Source organism: Callospermophilus lateralis, chromosome 11 (assembly GCF_048772815.1).
Source record: "Callospermophilus lateralis isolate mCalLat2 chromosome 11, mCalLat2.hap1, whole genome shotgun sequence".
Lineage (NCBI taxonomy): Eukaryota > Metazoa > Chordata > Mammalia > Rodentia > Sciuridae > Callospermophilus > Callospermophilus lateralis.
In genome coordinates this window covers 32864410-32879395 of record NC_135315.1, presented here as the reverse complement: position 1 = coordinate 32879395, position 14986 = coordinate 32864410, and the positions used below count along the sequence as shown (strand labels likewise).

At 37.2% G+C, this 14986-nt stretch overlaps 2 protein-coding genes across 5 annotated transcripts in view; one reads left to right on the top strand and one right to left on the bottom strand.

Moving 5' to 3' along the window:
• The window catches only part of Trim37 (tripartite motif containing 37), a 190459-nt gene that overhangs the window by 119066 nt on the left and 56407 nt on the right, over positions 1 to 14986 (top strand). The window lies entirely within an intron of this gene.
• The window catches only part of Ppm1e (protein phosphatase, Mg2+/Mn2+ dependent 1E), a 153282-nt gene continuing 139874 nt past the window's right edge, over positions 1579 to 14986 (bottom strand). Inside the window, exons 4-7 of the mRNA XM_076869756.1 lie at positions 11782 to 11970; positions 9163 to 9306; positions 8840 to 8933; positions 1579 to 2594 (exon numbers count right to left, since the gene is read on the bottom strand). Coding sequence (XP_076725871.1) covers positions 1579 to 2594; positions 8840 to 8933; positions 9163 to 9306; positions 11782 to 11970 — 1443 coding nt within the window. The remainder of the gene's footprint in view (positions 2595 to 8839; positions 8934 to 9162; positions 9307 to 11781; positions 11971 to 14986) is intronic.

Genomic DNA, 14986 nt, shown 5'->3' with positions numbered 1-14986 from the left:
TAGATTAACAATCTGGTTGTTGCTAAAGTGTTTTTAATTACTTGATATAGCCATACTGGCCCCTGTAATATGGTACAGTCATCTGTGTCTTTGTCTCATCTATGTTATGGAATTTTAGTCCTACTCCTTGGGTCTAGGGAACATAAACCAATTGTATCAGCATGTAAAAACATGATTAAATGGTGGACATTTAGTACATCCAGCTTGCATGAGCGATCAGTCAGTACAGCAGGGCTACTCCTTTCTGTGGGCATGGCTGGTCCCTAGTCAACTAGGCAAGGGCAACTGGGGGACTCCATGGTTCTGAGAGAATAAGAGGGTGCTTCCCTGAATGAATCTGATAATTTATGAATCTGATAATTTATTTGTTGTCTTTTACTGGCTTAAAACTGCAGAAATAGCAAAATTGTCAAATAGAACTAAATATTGAAATAAGCGCACATCCTGTCCCTGCAGTATGAAGTTGCATGTACCTTGTTACAATATCTTCCAATTGTAACTACACAGACCTGGCTCAGTAATCTGCATTTTCCTTTGCATTTGGCATCTATGTTCACTTTAGGCAGTACTTTCAGCCTCCTGCATACCAATTACTTCATTCCCTTGGGAAAAACAATATTAGAGAAGTTAAAATGGGCATTTTTCATTCTCCAAAGCCACTTTTTATATATTATAGTACTACATATCTTTGCTATGTGTGAACTTCAAAAAAAAGATGGTATTTAACTTTCTTTTTAAATGGCATTTTGATTCTTGTGTATTTTGTACCTAACATCATCTCTATTAAACCAGTTTTATTCCTGAGATGAGGTACAGTGAAAACACATTAGCATCATAGATTAAAACCAGCTGACAGTGGTCTCATAAAATGACAAATAAAAATTCCACCAAAAGCACCATGACAGGTTATGAAACTCCCCAGTAACTACTGCCCTAGGAAATATTTGATTCAAACTGTTTTATGTTACAGAGAAAAAAAAAGTCAATAAATCTTTGACTGTATACTGCCTCACAAGCCTAAGAATATGACACTTTTACACTAGTTTCCCACTTTCATCATTACCAGTTAAAACCCATATGGCTTTTAGCCTTTCACCTGCCAAAAAAAAAAAAAAAAAAAGGTTGGGGATCTTTCTTAGTCCTCAGGATCTTGAGGGATGTTTCCCAATTTAGTTCTTCATTGTTCTGTGTAAGTAGATTAGGCACATCAGACCAGATTTCAACTGAGTTCAGATTTCAACACTATATATTCAATATATCCTGACTGAAATAACTTTCAAGTTTTCACTAGTGACGTGAAGGGGTGCTGGAGAGGGGATGTATGTAGGTGTAGAGACACATCACAGGGACCAGTTGTATAATTTTGCTAGTGAAACCGCCAATACTTTTTTTTAGATTGAAAACACTAATTTGAGTTTCCTAGAGATCTATTTACATTTAAGAATTGAGCCATCCATGGATTCATACTGAAGCACATGTGTTTAGAAATGTCTACTAGAAATGTCTACCTTGTTTCTACTCTGATAGTGTTATTTTTAATTGGGGGATAGCTAGCTAGCCTACTGTAAAGAAAACGTATTATATTTTATAGCTCCAGAGAAGATCTGCATATGGAATATCATTACCCTTTCTGACCTTTCTCATTGTATTTTCACTATACCCTTTCCAACTATTTTCCCTCCATGGCACATAACTTCTTAACATCCTATTTCTCTTCCCACTTCGAATAAGTGTGGACAGGCTGATGCCCATTTTGTGGGAAGGCTCTCGAGCAGAGAGAAATGAATAAAACTTTGGATTGAACCTGAATCTGTGGCGTAAATGATACAATCTAGAAACTCTTTTTCCCAGGTATTTGAACTGTTCATTTTCCAACCCAGAACAGACAAGAGGCAAGCTCTCCATTCTGTATATCTGCTGCCCTGGAAACTCTCCAGCACCATTCCGTTCAGGCAATGATGATCGAACTGATTTTTCCTTCATTATTAGCTCATTAATAAGATTTGCTTGCTTTGGTGCACCAAGACCAAACATCTCAACTGATGGCAAAATCTGGGCACTGTGAGGTTTGGTTGCTTCTATTTGTGTGAGATCTAGGTAGCCTGGGTCTTCCAGCACGTTGATTTGGGACCCTGGGCTCAGGCTAGTTCTATCAGTGAATGAATCCACACGCCCATCATAGCCTAGATCGGCTGGTGCTGAGCACTGGTGCTGAGGCCAAGGGCGTTTGCACTCTCCATGATTCTCCTTATCATCCCCACCATCTTCTTGCCCTCCTTGAAAAGAGTTTTCTGTCCAATCTGATTCCTCACTAACATTTACAGCTTTGTTCATGTCCCTCAGGAATACCACAATAACAGTGATGTTATCACTTGACCCAGCATCACGAGCTGATGCCACTAATTTGTGGGCAACCATACTGCTGTCTCCATTATTCTCTTTCAGGTGGTCAGACACAACTTTCACTGCCTCATCAGGGTTCACAGTATCATAGAAGCCATCACAGGCCAGAATGAGGTAGTCTTCTGTCCCATCCAAAACAGTAGAGGCGGAATCTGCATCCCCACAGATATATGGCTTGTGTTCAGCATCTCCTGTGGGAATTAAAAAGTGGGACCATCAGAAAGCAGACATCTGATCATAATTTTTTTTAATAGAAAGTGGACAGGGGAGGTATAAGGAAAGCAAAAGATGGAAAACAATGGCTAAAAAGTGTCTTGAACCCAGGATGCTTTACAACTGAGCAATGTCCCCAGCCCATTTTATTTTTAATTTTGAGAGAGGGTCTCACTAAATTGCTGAGGCTGGCTTTGAACTTGAGATCCTCCTCCGTCAGCCACCCCAGTCACTGGGATTGCAGATATATGTCACCATATGCAGCACCCTCTGGGATTTAATGAAAAGAATTTATCAAATAATTTTAGATAAAAATTTCTGTTAATCAGATTCTGCTTATGGTTTCCTCCCAGTTAAAAATTTGCCAGTCACTGAGCTTCATTCCTTATCTAGTTTATACTCTGAATCTTGTGTTCTGGCTATTATTTAGGCTTTGCTGAGTATGGCAGCAACTAATATCAAATTTAAGTTTGTTGCTGTACTGAGAAATTCAGTCCTTGTTGACTTAGTAGATCAGTTTTTTACTGATGGTTAGGTTTAATTAAACTGTGACTTGAAAAACAAGTCTACATTGAAAAAAATAAAACCAAAGTTCTGATCATTCTCTTCATTAAACAATTTTTGTTCTATTCTTATTTATAAATACATGTTGTGAGCACAGAGAAAGGTCTGAGTTACAAGGGATTTTGAAATTCAAGTGTGGCTCCCTCAAGCCAGGCCTCACACAGGGAATCTGAATGCATGTCTCTTGGTTCCAAGTCCGCCTGGATTTCTACTTTATAATGCTGCTTTATTTGACTTCCAGAGAACACACACAAAATATACAACCATTTTTCTCTTCAAATTACCATGTTCTTGCTTTCTTCATATATCTCTGATTACCCCCCTCTATTTTTATTGTTAATCCCCCTACTTCTTAACAACTGTGACATTATGCACCGCCCCCAGTCCCCAAGGCCCTACTGGGCCCTTCCTTTCTTGCCTTGCTTAGTTCATTTACTCACAGAATGAATTCTGAGCTAAGCCTTGAAGAATATGTTAGTTATCACTAGGCATTTGTCCCCCTTGCTTGTGGGAATAGCATAAGCAAAGACACAGGTAAATGTTGGGGAGTAATGTGTACATAGATAAACTAGAGACCTTGGGCCCATGTTTCTATCACCATATTACTGAGATCACCTACATAGTCTTTGGTGCTAGGCATGGTGATGCACGCCTGTAATCCCAGCTACTCAGGAGGCTGAGGTAGGAGGATCACAAGTTTTAAGGCCAGATTCTATAACTTTAGTTACACCCTGTCTCAAAACAAAAAATAAAAAGGGCTAGGGATGTACCTCAGTAGTAGAGTCCCTAGGTTCAATCCTCAGTACCACAAAAAAGAAGCCTTTGGAACTTTAAGGTTTAGAGCACTAGCCAGCTCCATTCATTTTTTACCTTTGTTATTTTTCTATAGTTTTGAGCCTAGCCTCTCAGCGCTAGAAAAACGAGTGGCATATAACTTATGGTTAAGAACACCAACAATGGTGTCTAAACTGCCTGGCTCCGAATTCTAGCTCTTCCAATTATTACCTATACAACTCATTAATTACCGTCTTTTCCATTGCACTAGAATAAACTTTCTGACTAGGGGAAGATAAAATAAAGATAACTATACTCAAGTGACCTGGCTATGTATTCATTGTTCCTCATATCTATTATAGGTTCTCTCTTGCTCAAAAAGACTCCTTCCCAACATTTTACATTTTTGTTTAATCCTTAAGTAGGTCCAGAAAGTGCAACAAAAACCTCGTGGATGACTCCTGGAACCAATGTAGTCAATATGCTCTACCTGTCCAGTAGTGGCATGGCTGGATATAAGAAAAACAGACAAATTACTTAAAATAAGATCCTAGTCTTTTTATCTTATAAATGCTCAGCTTCACCACTTCTAGACTCCCTCTCATCCTACTCCATGTCAAGGCTCTTCTCCGTTCATTATTTCTTTACAGTATAGTCAAAAACATCTTTCTCAAGCACAGTTTTGATTTTACCAGTTTCACTTTTCTTTTCTTTTTTTTTTTTGGTACTGAGGCTGGCCTTGAACTTGAGATCCTCCTGCCTCAGCCTTCCAAGCCACTGGGAATATAGGCATGTACCACTGCGCCCAGCCAGTTTCACTTCTTTACTGTATTGCCTGTTAAGAGCTAATTAAGATTTCCAGTCATTGTTTTCACTGTCCTTCACTAGTCCACTTAATTTCTCCACTGCACCTGACTGTACATGATTTTTTAAAATTCCACCTCTAAAAATAAATGTGATCTGAGTCAAACTGTTCCCCAAATTCTTGTTTTAGTACTACAATTAAAAGACTACTACAACTGTTAGTTTGGAACAGAACATACAAAGATTTGCACAGAGAAAATGCTGCCAAAATTCTGGATTTTCACCTGCTCTACTGTTGGGTTTCAAATTCATGACATTTCGCCCCCAAATTTGGTAGGAGGGCATGAACATCCATCTCATGGTAGAAATGACAACATCCTTTGTCTTCAAACCTCTCCATCTGCTAGGAAATATACCGTGCCTCTGTCAACTTTGGATCATAAATCTGAAGGGCTCATAGAGAGAAACAATAGAAAAGCTTATCGTTTATTTTCTAAGTAGAAGTAAACCCTGCTCCTTAGCACCTTCACTTTTCCCTCCTTATTTAGCCCTTGTTTTATTCTATGATTCTCAGATTCTTCAATTCCATAAATCCAATAAGCTACTGGATTTTGATAGATGGACTTTTTTTCTTTTCATTTTTTGATCCCATGGATTGAACCCAGGGACACTTAGCCACATCCCCCACATCCCCCAGCCCTTTTTAAATCTTGAGATGGCCTCAGTAAGTGGCTGAGGCTGGCTTGGAATTTGTAATTCTCCTGCCTCAGCCTCCTGAGCAAGAGATTCACCTATCTCCATTACCAGAAGTCTCCTTCTGGTAGTGGAAATAGGAGTCAGAAGTCTTCTCCTTTTCAGGGCTAACCTGTGTGCTGGTGCTGCCTCCCTAGGTTTCTGGCTACTTATTTTCTCATTTTTACTTACTCCTCTGTTTACTCTTTTTTTCCCTATGAACAGGCTCAAATCTAAAATGTCTTCATCCTAAAAACAGAAGCAGTGGCAGCATCCCTTCTCAAATCAACAGTTTCACCCCTCAAGCCCTTTTATCTCCCCCCTCACTATCAAACTGCCCAAGTAACTAGATCTGCACTGGTTCCCTTGAGATTTTTGCCTGTTTCCCCTTCCCTGATTGTTTTTTGAACCTGATGATAAGTTTGTCCACCTACCAATCTAAACTGTTTTTTTCAGATAACACCAATTATTTTCAAATATTAAATCCAGATCATTTTAAACTCACTTCTCACTTGTCCTCTACAGTACTTGACACTGCTGACTGCTATCTTGTAGAAATCATCCTTTTCTGAGTTGTTAACAACAGTGCTAACAATCATTGTATGCTAAGAATGTGCCAGGCTGGTTCTAAGTATGGTGCCTGTGCTACATCATTCAATATAAAAATTTCAGGAGCTAGGTATTATTTAATTATTGACATTTTATAAAGGAGCAAATAGATACAGAAATTTTCCAAGATCCACAGGTTGTAAAGTAGCAGTCAGTATACAAACCCAGGAAACCTGACCATGCAATTCTACCTTCAGTAATGAGCCTCATCTTGGGGTCTTCACACAACATATATTTCTTGGACAGTGTCATCCATGCCTATAGTTTAAGCTATTTGTATTTATTCAATGACAGTGATTATTAATATCATTACTTAAAATGGGATGAGTTCCCAAAGCTGTATCTCCAACTTAGAACTCTCAGCTAAACTCCAGATCTGTATTTCTAACTGCATACTAATTCTCATCCGATTTATCCCCATAGTTATCTATAATATAAAATGTATCCAAACTCATTATCTGTTTATCCCCACTACCAAACTGCTGCTTTTAACAAATGCTCTATCTTTCGAGTCACAAGCAGAATCCTGGAAATTAGCTTTCCTCTTCCCCACAACCTCCCAGTCTGTCTCCCTCCTCCATATCCTCAGCCTCCTGAGTGACTTCCCTGCTAGGCTCTTGCTATTCTAATCCATCTTCTGTACTGTAACAGCATATATGTTTATAAATAAAAACCTGATCATGTGGCCCCTCTACTTATTCTCCTGGTAGAGTCCAGACTACTTAGCCTCAGCTATAAATCCCTTCACATTTGGCAACAACACTTCTAATCTTTTACCGCTCTCCCGTCTCTGTTCCAGCCTCCTGTGTTTGTTGCTATTGTTAAAACCCATCATGCCCTTCCTTTCAAACTCCCAGGTATTCATAGTCCTCTCTGTACCTGGGATTTCCTTTCCTAAACCCTACCCTCCATCCAACTCAAAAGTCACTTCCTCCATGACGTTTACCTTCTTAGATCGTCATTTAGTCAAGGACACTCTTCCCCTACTTTAGTTTCATCTTGTGTTTTATTTTTAGAATTAAGAAAGGGCAGGTATCTTCTCTAGTATATCGGTTCTATAACAAGCACTAAAGATACCCCTCAATCTTCTGATAAAGGCAAAATCAAGAAGCCGCCTTTGGTTACAGTTGTCAAAAATAATTCTATATGAGTGTATTTTAGAAATGAGAATTTTGGCCTTATTCCAGAGGTCTTATTAACTCCCCCATTATAAGGTAAAAGTAACTCTCAGTTTTTCAGGAGGTATTTGTAGAATCTTTTAGCTCTATTTCTCTTTCAGCCTTCTGCTGCTCATATTTGGGCCACTTCACAGCTTGCCAGCACCTTCCTAAAAAGTGGGAAGAACTCAAATCAGTGGTGAAACTAAATCAATCGTTTCAGATTTTCTTACTGTTCTGAAATTTTTGGGTGGTAATAACTAAGTTCAGGGATTAGATGTGAACTCTATCCATATTAACTCTATATCCAATTACTTCATGTCTTAGGGAGGCAGAGACTAAAAATTGCAATATATATATCATCCATGTGGATGCATCTCGATATATTCTCTTCTAAAAACTGAGAAGTAAAGGTAAACCACAAGCCTAAAATAAAAAACCAGGGCCCAAAGTAAGACAAAGATGGAAACAGCTTTTTTTTTTTTTTTTTTTTTGGTGCTGGGGATTGAACCCAGGGCCTTGTGCATGCAAAGCAAGCACTCTACAAACTGAGCTATATCCCCAGCCCCCAGCTTAGTTCTTTGAACTTACACTTGTACATTTTGCCCAATCAACTGTTTAATTTGTTTTAGACAGTTCCATTTACTTCTACCCTTTTTTAAACAATTTAAGTCCTAGGATTTAGATTCTTTAAAACCTCAGTGTTATCTGACAAATTACTATATTCCATGTTTGGAAAATGGTTTTCACATAAAAAGTATAATGTTTTCCCCCATGAATTCTGTTTTTTATGTGATTTTTAAATTAACTGAAAAAAAATGTAAAGCTATAAACAAAATAAATATGGGTGGGCTGGGGATGTGGCTCAAGCAGTAGTGCGCTCATCTGGCATGCACAGGGCACTGGGTTCGATCCTCAGCACCACATAAAAAATAAAATAAAGATGTTGTGCCCACCAAAAACTAAAAAATAAATATTAAAAAATTCTCTCTTAAAATAAATTAAACAAACAAATAAATAAATAAATGTAAAGCTTTCCATTCTCTGGAAAATACTGGTTAAATATGACCCAAAATGGAATGAAATGAGGATCATTGTGATTTTAGGCAGATTTGTACACTAACAATTAAAGGCTTCTATTTAAAGGAAAAAGCAATAAACAGAACCTAGGGGTTTTTTTGTTTTTTTGTTTGTGTTTTTGTTTGCACTGGGGATTGAACCCAGAGGCACTATACCACTGAGCTATATCCCCAGCCCATTTTTATTTTTGAGATAGGGTCTCACTAAGTAGCTTAGGCTGGCCTTGTGATTTTTCTGCCTCAGCCTCTAGAGTTGCTGGGATTATAAGTGTGCAACACCACACCTGGCTAAATTCATGCTTTGAATTTCTTGATATGGTCCCTGTTTTATAATGGAATTTAAGTTTACAATCAGGTTTAACTGAATCAAATAATTAAAAAGCAACTGGCAATTATTATTTTACACATATAAACACTGATAAACTATTATCTCCAGTTTCCTCATATCGGAGATAAATACAAGACAGTAAGCTAGAAGAGGAGAGACAAATTTGTTTTTCCTACCTATAGCTCTGGAGACTGACAGACTTCCATTCACTCTCCAGGCACCAAACCAGACTACACAACCTCCAAGGGCCTCAATTCGCTGTTTTTCATCCTAAAGAGCAAAGCAATAAAAAGAAGCTTACTGGATATTCAGGATTGATTCATCTACTTTAATAGTTAACAGTTTAAATACTCATCAGCTTTCTGAAAAGCTTCTCTTGTGGAAGATAGGCACAACTGCTGAGATTAATGGCAATAATTATAATAATTGAGTGAATCCTAATTAATAACTAGAAAACTGCCTCTATGACATGTGCTCCAATAGAACAATCCATACGTACCTCTCTGTCTGGTTTGTGTGGTTTCATTAGTTCAACAGCTTGGCCCTTTCTCACAAGCATTACCTGGGAATCACCCACCCAGGCCACATGTAGCATGTTGCCTCTGATAAAAGTCACCACTCCTGTGGTCCCACATCTTAAGCTCTGAAAATAGTTTAGATAAAACTAGAGTCAATGAAAATAGACACCAAATTTTCATTGAGAAACAATTTATAATTGAACTATTCATTTGGAATGTAGACTATTAGGCAGTTTCACAAATACATAGCAACTCATGTTTTTCCATGCATTTTTATATGCATGTTTGTCTTATTAACCACATACACAAATCTACCTGATGTATAATATGCAAGATAGGGGATGATTAATTCCATTTTAAATACAGATTTTTAAAAAACTGTTTGGGTTGTTTTTAGTATACAAAACAGGTGAAATTCTTTTTCCTTCCAGTACATTGTTAAATCCACTATATCAGGCCTTAAAGATTTCCATATTTTAGTCTCTGTTTCATTATTGACCTACTATATGTTCAATAAGTATCCCAGCTATACAAAGTAATATAAACCAAGCTTTGCTTGGTTTATTATTATATGGTCCCAAGATAAGGAGCCAAGAGATAGCATACATTCCTTGAAGTACTAAGGTGCTTATACTTTTGGGGGGAAATTTTTTTTTTTAATGTGTCTACAATATTTTTAGGGGCCTTTGTTTTTGAAACATTGCATAAAAATAGCCTGGAATTTTACTGCAACATCTACCATTATACTTAAAACCCTTGATCCTAAGATACTAAAATGATATCTCCATTTGACATGAGTCACCACCAAATGAGCATGACTTTCTGTTACTAAGGACCTGGCCTAAATTAGAACCAATGCGTCAGGGGTGGTAAAGGGCTCCTTATATCCAATGAGAAAAACAACTTCCTTATATAGGGAAAGTTTGTTATAAATCCTCACCCACCGATAAAATATCTTCCCACACAGAATGTTCACCAACTCAGCCCTCTGGAACACATGATAAAGACACTTCAATGCATATGCCCTGGAATGAACAGGAGGCTGGGCTGCTTCACAATAGGAATAGCTACTTTTTCCCAGCAGTTAGCAGCACATGGAAGCACAAGGAGAAAAGTGACTAGTGAGACAATTTATAAATTATTGGAGAGATCTATCGGTAAAACTGAGATGTTAGGACCATTGACAAATTAGGTAAACATGGTCAAAAAAAAAAAAAAAAAAGAGAGGGAGATAAATATGGCCATAATTTTGATGAGACATAGGAATAGACTAGAGGATGAAAAAGACAAAGACAAAAAATAGACATAGGAATAGACTAGAGGATGAAAAAGACAAAGACAAAAAATAGACTAGAGGATGAAAAGGAATAGACTAGAGGATGAAAAAGACAAAGCAATTTGTTCAGAATGTTAAGAGCCAGCAGCTTCAAGAGAGGCAGAGCCGCACAGTGCCAGTCCTCAAGAGACTGGGAGGATATGAGGTTAACTGTTGTTAACTGTTGTTTTTCCAGCTGCACATCTGTGTGTACACCCTAGTAGTGACTGTTGTTGGATTTGCATATAAATTAAAACTTGAGGGTGGGTATAAAGATACATAATATTTCTCTTGCTTAATATAAGGAGTTTTGAATTATTGATTCATGAATTTTGAGACCCACTATTGCTTTGCAGCATAACTGTAAGATTAAAGAAATGGATTAAATGATTACCCTGATCTCCCCACAAGAGTTAATGTTTAAGTCACGTGACAGGAGTGGTATTTTTGTGTAATTAGTTTAAAAAAATAGAAGGTAGTTGGCCCCCAGTTAGGAGTCCAATATAGAATACTATACTTACATGCCAGAATGATACATAAAAGTTTTTACTTTTAGACTTAATACAGAGCCCCTGAATTTCATTCACAATAAAAAATAGATCTGATTAACCTTAGGACATGAGCCTGACTTTTTCTTCCTGCTAAGATCAGATCAGATCAAGGATCATCTAAGGATTTATCCTCTTCAAACAAATTTTCCAAGAGACACACAGCAAAACACTGCCTACACATTTAGAACCAAACGTACGGAAGTAATTCTAGTTTCTCTTTCTTTTTTAAAACCATTGTTTTATATTCACCATATTCAGATCTTCTCAGCAATAAAGCTCAGAGAGCTTTCTGGTCCTGATATGAACCTGACAGATGATGGGAAAGAAAGGAAAGATAATACTCTCCTACCAGGGGCTGGAGTTGTGGCTCAGTGGAAGAGTGCTTGCTTAGCATGGGTGAGGCACTGGGTTTGATTCTCAGCACCACAAATGAATAAATAAAATAAAGGTCCATCAACAACTGAAAAAAATCGCCTGCCAAATCCAGCAATGAATGAATCCAGAAAATTATAGCTTGATTGTTTCTATAGGGTATGTCATTATACCCCACTGAACTATTCCTGAAGAGGGAATTAGATTCAGAACAACTGAATCCAGCACCATGGGTCAAGAAGATATAGTTTAGATAATGTCTGTCCAGAAAGAGAAAAGTCCAAAATAGCCCTTTTAACCAAATAGAACAAGGTGAGTTCAGCTAGGACATTCATAGCTGGAATTCATGGGAAAGGGCATACCTCCCTAGCTGCCTTCTGCACAAACCGCTCATCAGTGACCCGGAAGGCCCGGCACAGAGCCTCAGCAGGATCATGGGGAAATACCTCTTGGCGTACTAAATTAACATGTAGGTGAATGGAAGCATAAATGGCAGCGTCTACTCCCCCATGGCCATCAAACACTGCAAAGTAAGCTTGTTCTTCCTGATCCTGTTGATAGAAACACAGAACAGTTAAGAATTATATACAGTGTGGTTCAAATGAACCAATCCCCAGGAAACATTGTTGCCCATCCTCCTTCTCTATGGCATTTGTCATTCAGATTTAAGGTTTTCCTTTTCTTAACATGCCTTTTCAACTGCTGAAATACCTGCAAAATTAGGGCATCTGTGTTTACACACTGAGCACTGGAACACATCATGCCCAATTAGCTCAGGCTGAAGTGCCCTCTCTGTGAAAGTTGTTGTCTTGTACCATGGAAACCACCCACATACTTTGCTTCAAAATTGCTGTTACAAGTTGGTGAGGGGTGGAAGAGAGGGTATGAGGAGGAATTGAGTACTTTTTTCAAAATGCCAGAGAACAATAGGAAATAATTGGCCTTCCAGCACAAGGCCAATTAATGTTCAGGTTGTTTAGAAAACATACACACAAGTTCTCAACTATAATGTTTCCTTTATAATCATTCATGGTCAGATCGAGTTTCCATAAATAGCATAGTTAATTAACCAAACTTGAACCACATCAGATGCCCAAATGCCCTGTGGGGCTGACATCTTTGTCTTGCCCCAAGATCTAAGATTTAGCTTCACATTTTCTCACAAAGGTCAACCACCACGGGAGGCTCTTCTAACCTTTTGCTTTGTCTTGACAAAGGAAGCCTCATCCTAGATTTACGTTTTGACCACTAAGCAGTTTAATTATTCATCTTTAACTCAAGTGTTTAAATCTCAGATCTATCTGACTTAGGGGACCTATGATTCATTCAAGTCTTACTGAGTCCTGAGTTCCCCTTTAGGTTAACAATAAGTATGGTTTTTATTTGCAAGTCTGTTCATTTCTCTTTCATTAGGGTCTAGGACTCTTATAGGAATTCAGGGTCTGTCATTGATTTTTAAGCAAATCATAATTTTCCCACTTGTTTTCTCATGTTCGGTAGAGTTGAGTTTGAAAGAAATATTAAAACAGGGTATATCTGTGCTTTGAAAAAGTTCTTTTTTATAAAAGTACCAAATACGAAGGTCCATAAAGCAATCTATGTCTAAAACTCATTATGACTAGTTCATTCTGCAATTTAAACAACACCATGTAGAAGGTCATTGAAGACTGACTAAACAATTGTCTTGAAAAACCATTTGTGTAGAATTTCTATCTATAAAGCAATACTCATTTTTAAACAACTCAGTATAGCACTGGAAGAAATAAAAGGGAGCTGAGTGGATTTCTTTAGAAAGTAGTGTATACTTTTTAAGAAAACATTTATTGACATTTTCCTTATAAATATGATAATTTATGAAAATAAAGAAGTATGGGGGCTGTGGTTGTAGCTCAATGGCAAAGCACTTGCCTAGGATGTGTGAGGCACTGGGTTCGATTCTCAGCACCACATATATATATTTTATTTATATAAAGGAAGTATGAAAAACTATCACCTATAATCCTACCACATAATTTTAAATTCTTTTTTTTTTTTTATGGTGGTATTGGGGATCGAACCCAGGGCCTCACACATGCTAGACAAGAGCCATATCATTGAGCTTATACATATATTTTTTTAAAAATAAAATTAGGATCATAGTGTACATAAAATTGTATATACTTTTTGTCATTTATACAGCTTATGAGCATCGATACTATCATTTCCTTGAATGATTTAGGTTACTTCTAATATTTTATTATTAACATATCAATCAAGAACTCAGGATGCAGCTAGGACATGCAATCCCCAGTACCACAAAAATATACATATGTCAAACAAAATATAAAGGTAAGGCTTGCCAGGTGCAGTGGCGCAAGCATGTAATCCCAGCGGCTCAGGAGGCTGAGACAGGAGGATCACAGCCAGCCTCATCAATGGTGAGGTGCTAAGCCACACAGTGAGACCCTGTTTGTAAATAAAATACAAATATAGGGCTGGGGATGTGTCTCAGTGGCCGAGTGCCCAAGTTTAATCCTGGTACAAAAAAAAAAAAAAAAAAAGGTAAGGCTTTTATGCATTTCTATTACCTTATAATTAAAAGTGAAATTATCCTATTTGTGAAAATTCATAAAATCCTAAATACTTGTTACCAAATAGCTCCCAAAGCTTGTTTCACAATTACAAAGGTATTCCTTTCTGAGTTAGGCCTTTGGGCTGTTTTAAATATAGAGGCAAAATAAAAACCAACCAAGTAAAAAAACTAGCAATAAGATGCTCAAATCAGAATATAATATTTAAGTTGATATAATGATAAAAACATTGTTTATCACCTCGCCTTTGGGTTAGATTTGCATGAGCATGGAACTGGAAACAGATATCAGCTAATATCTTCATAAGCACCAATTACCAGCCAGTCATCACTGTCGATTAGACCTTGACAGTCACTAAAAGTTATTTAACTGCTGAAGGAATGAAATACTGTGCTTTGTGTAAATCACTACATTGTATTTTTTAAGTTATGGACTTTAGTGAAGAGGAGAGGCAAGTGACAGGCAAAGGAAACAAACCTACCTCTGTTTACATTAACATAGTACATTTAATAGAAAAAGAGGAGGAAGTGATCAAGAAAATGGTTATTAAGCTGACAAGGCTCATATGGATCTTTGTCAGTCACAGAAATTCATAAAATGAAATTCCAACTACTTTCCTATCTCAGAGACCAAGACTTAAAAAAAAAAAAAAAAATCACACAAAATCAAAAAACTGTCTCAGCTTTAAATTTACTCCGTATGTTTGTGTTGCATATGGTAACGTAGTGTTATGGGAATTAAATAGTATTTGATTATATTGTAGAAATATTTTCCCTAAAAAAAAGCTTTATTAATGTAACAGTTTCATTTTTTACTTATATGTTTATAGAACAGCTCTAGAAGCTTACACAAGAAACTGGTAACTCCTTGCTTCATGGAGGGGAACTGAATAAGAGACAAGGATAAGAGAGATTTTATTTTCCCAATTTTGAATCATGTAAATATATTCAAAATAGCAGTGATCCCAATTTTGAATGATTTGAACTTAATCAAAATA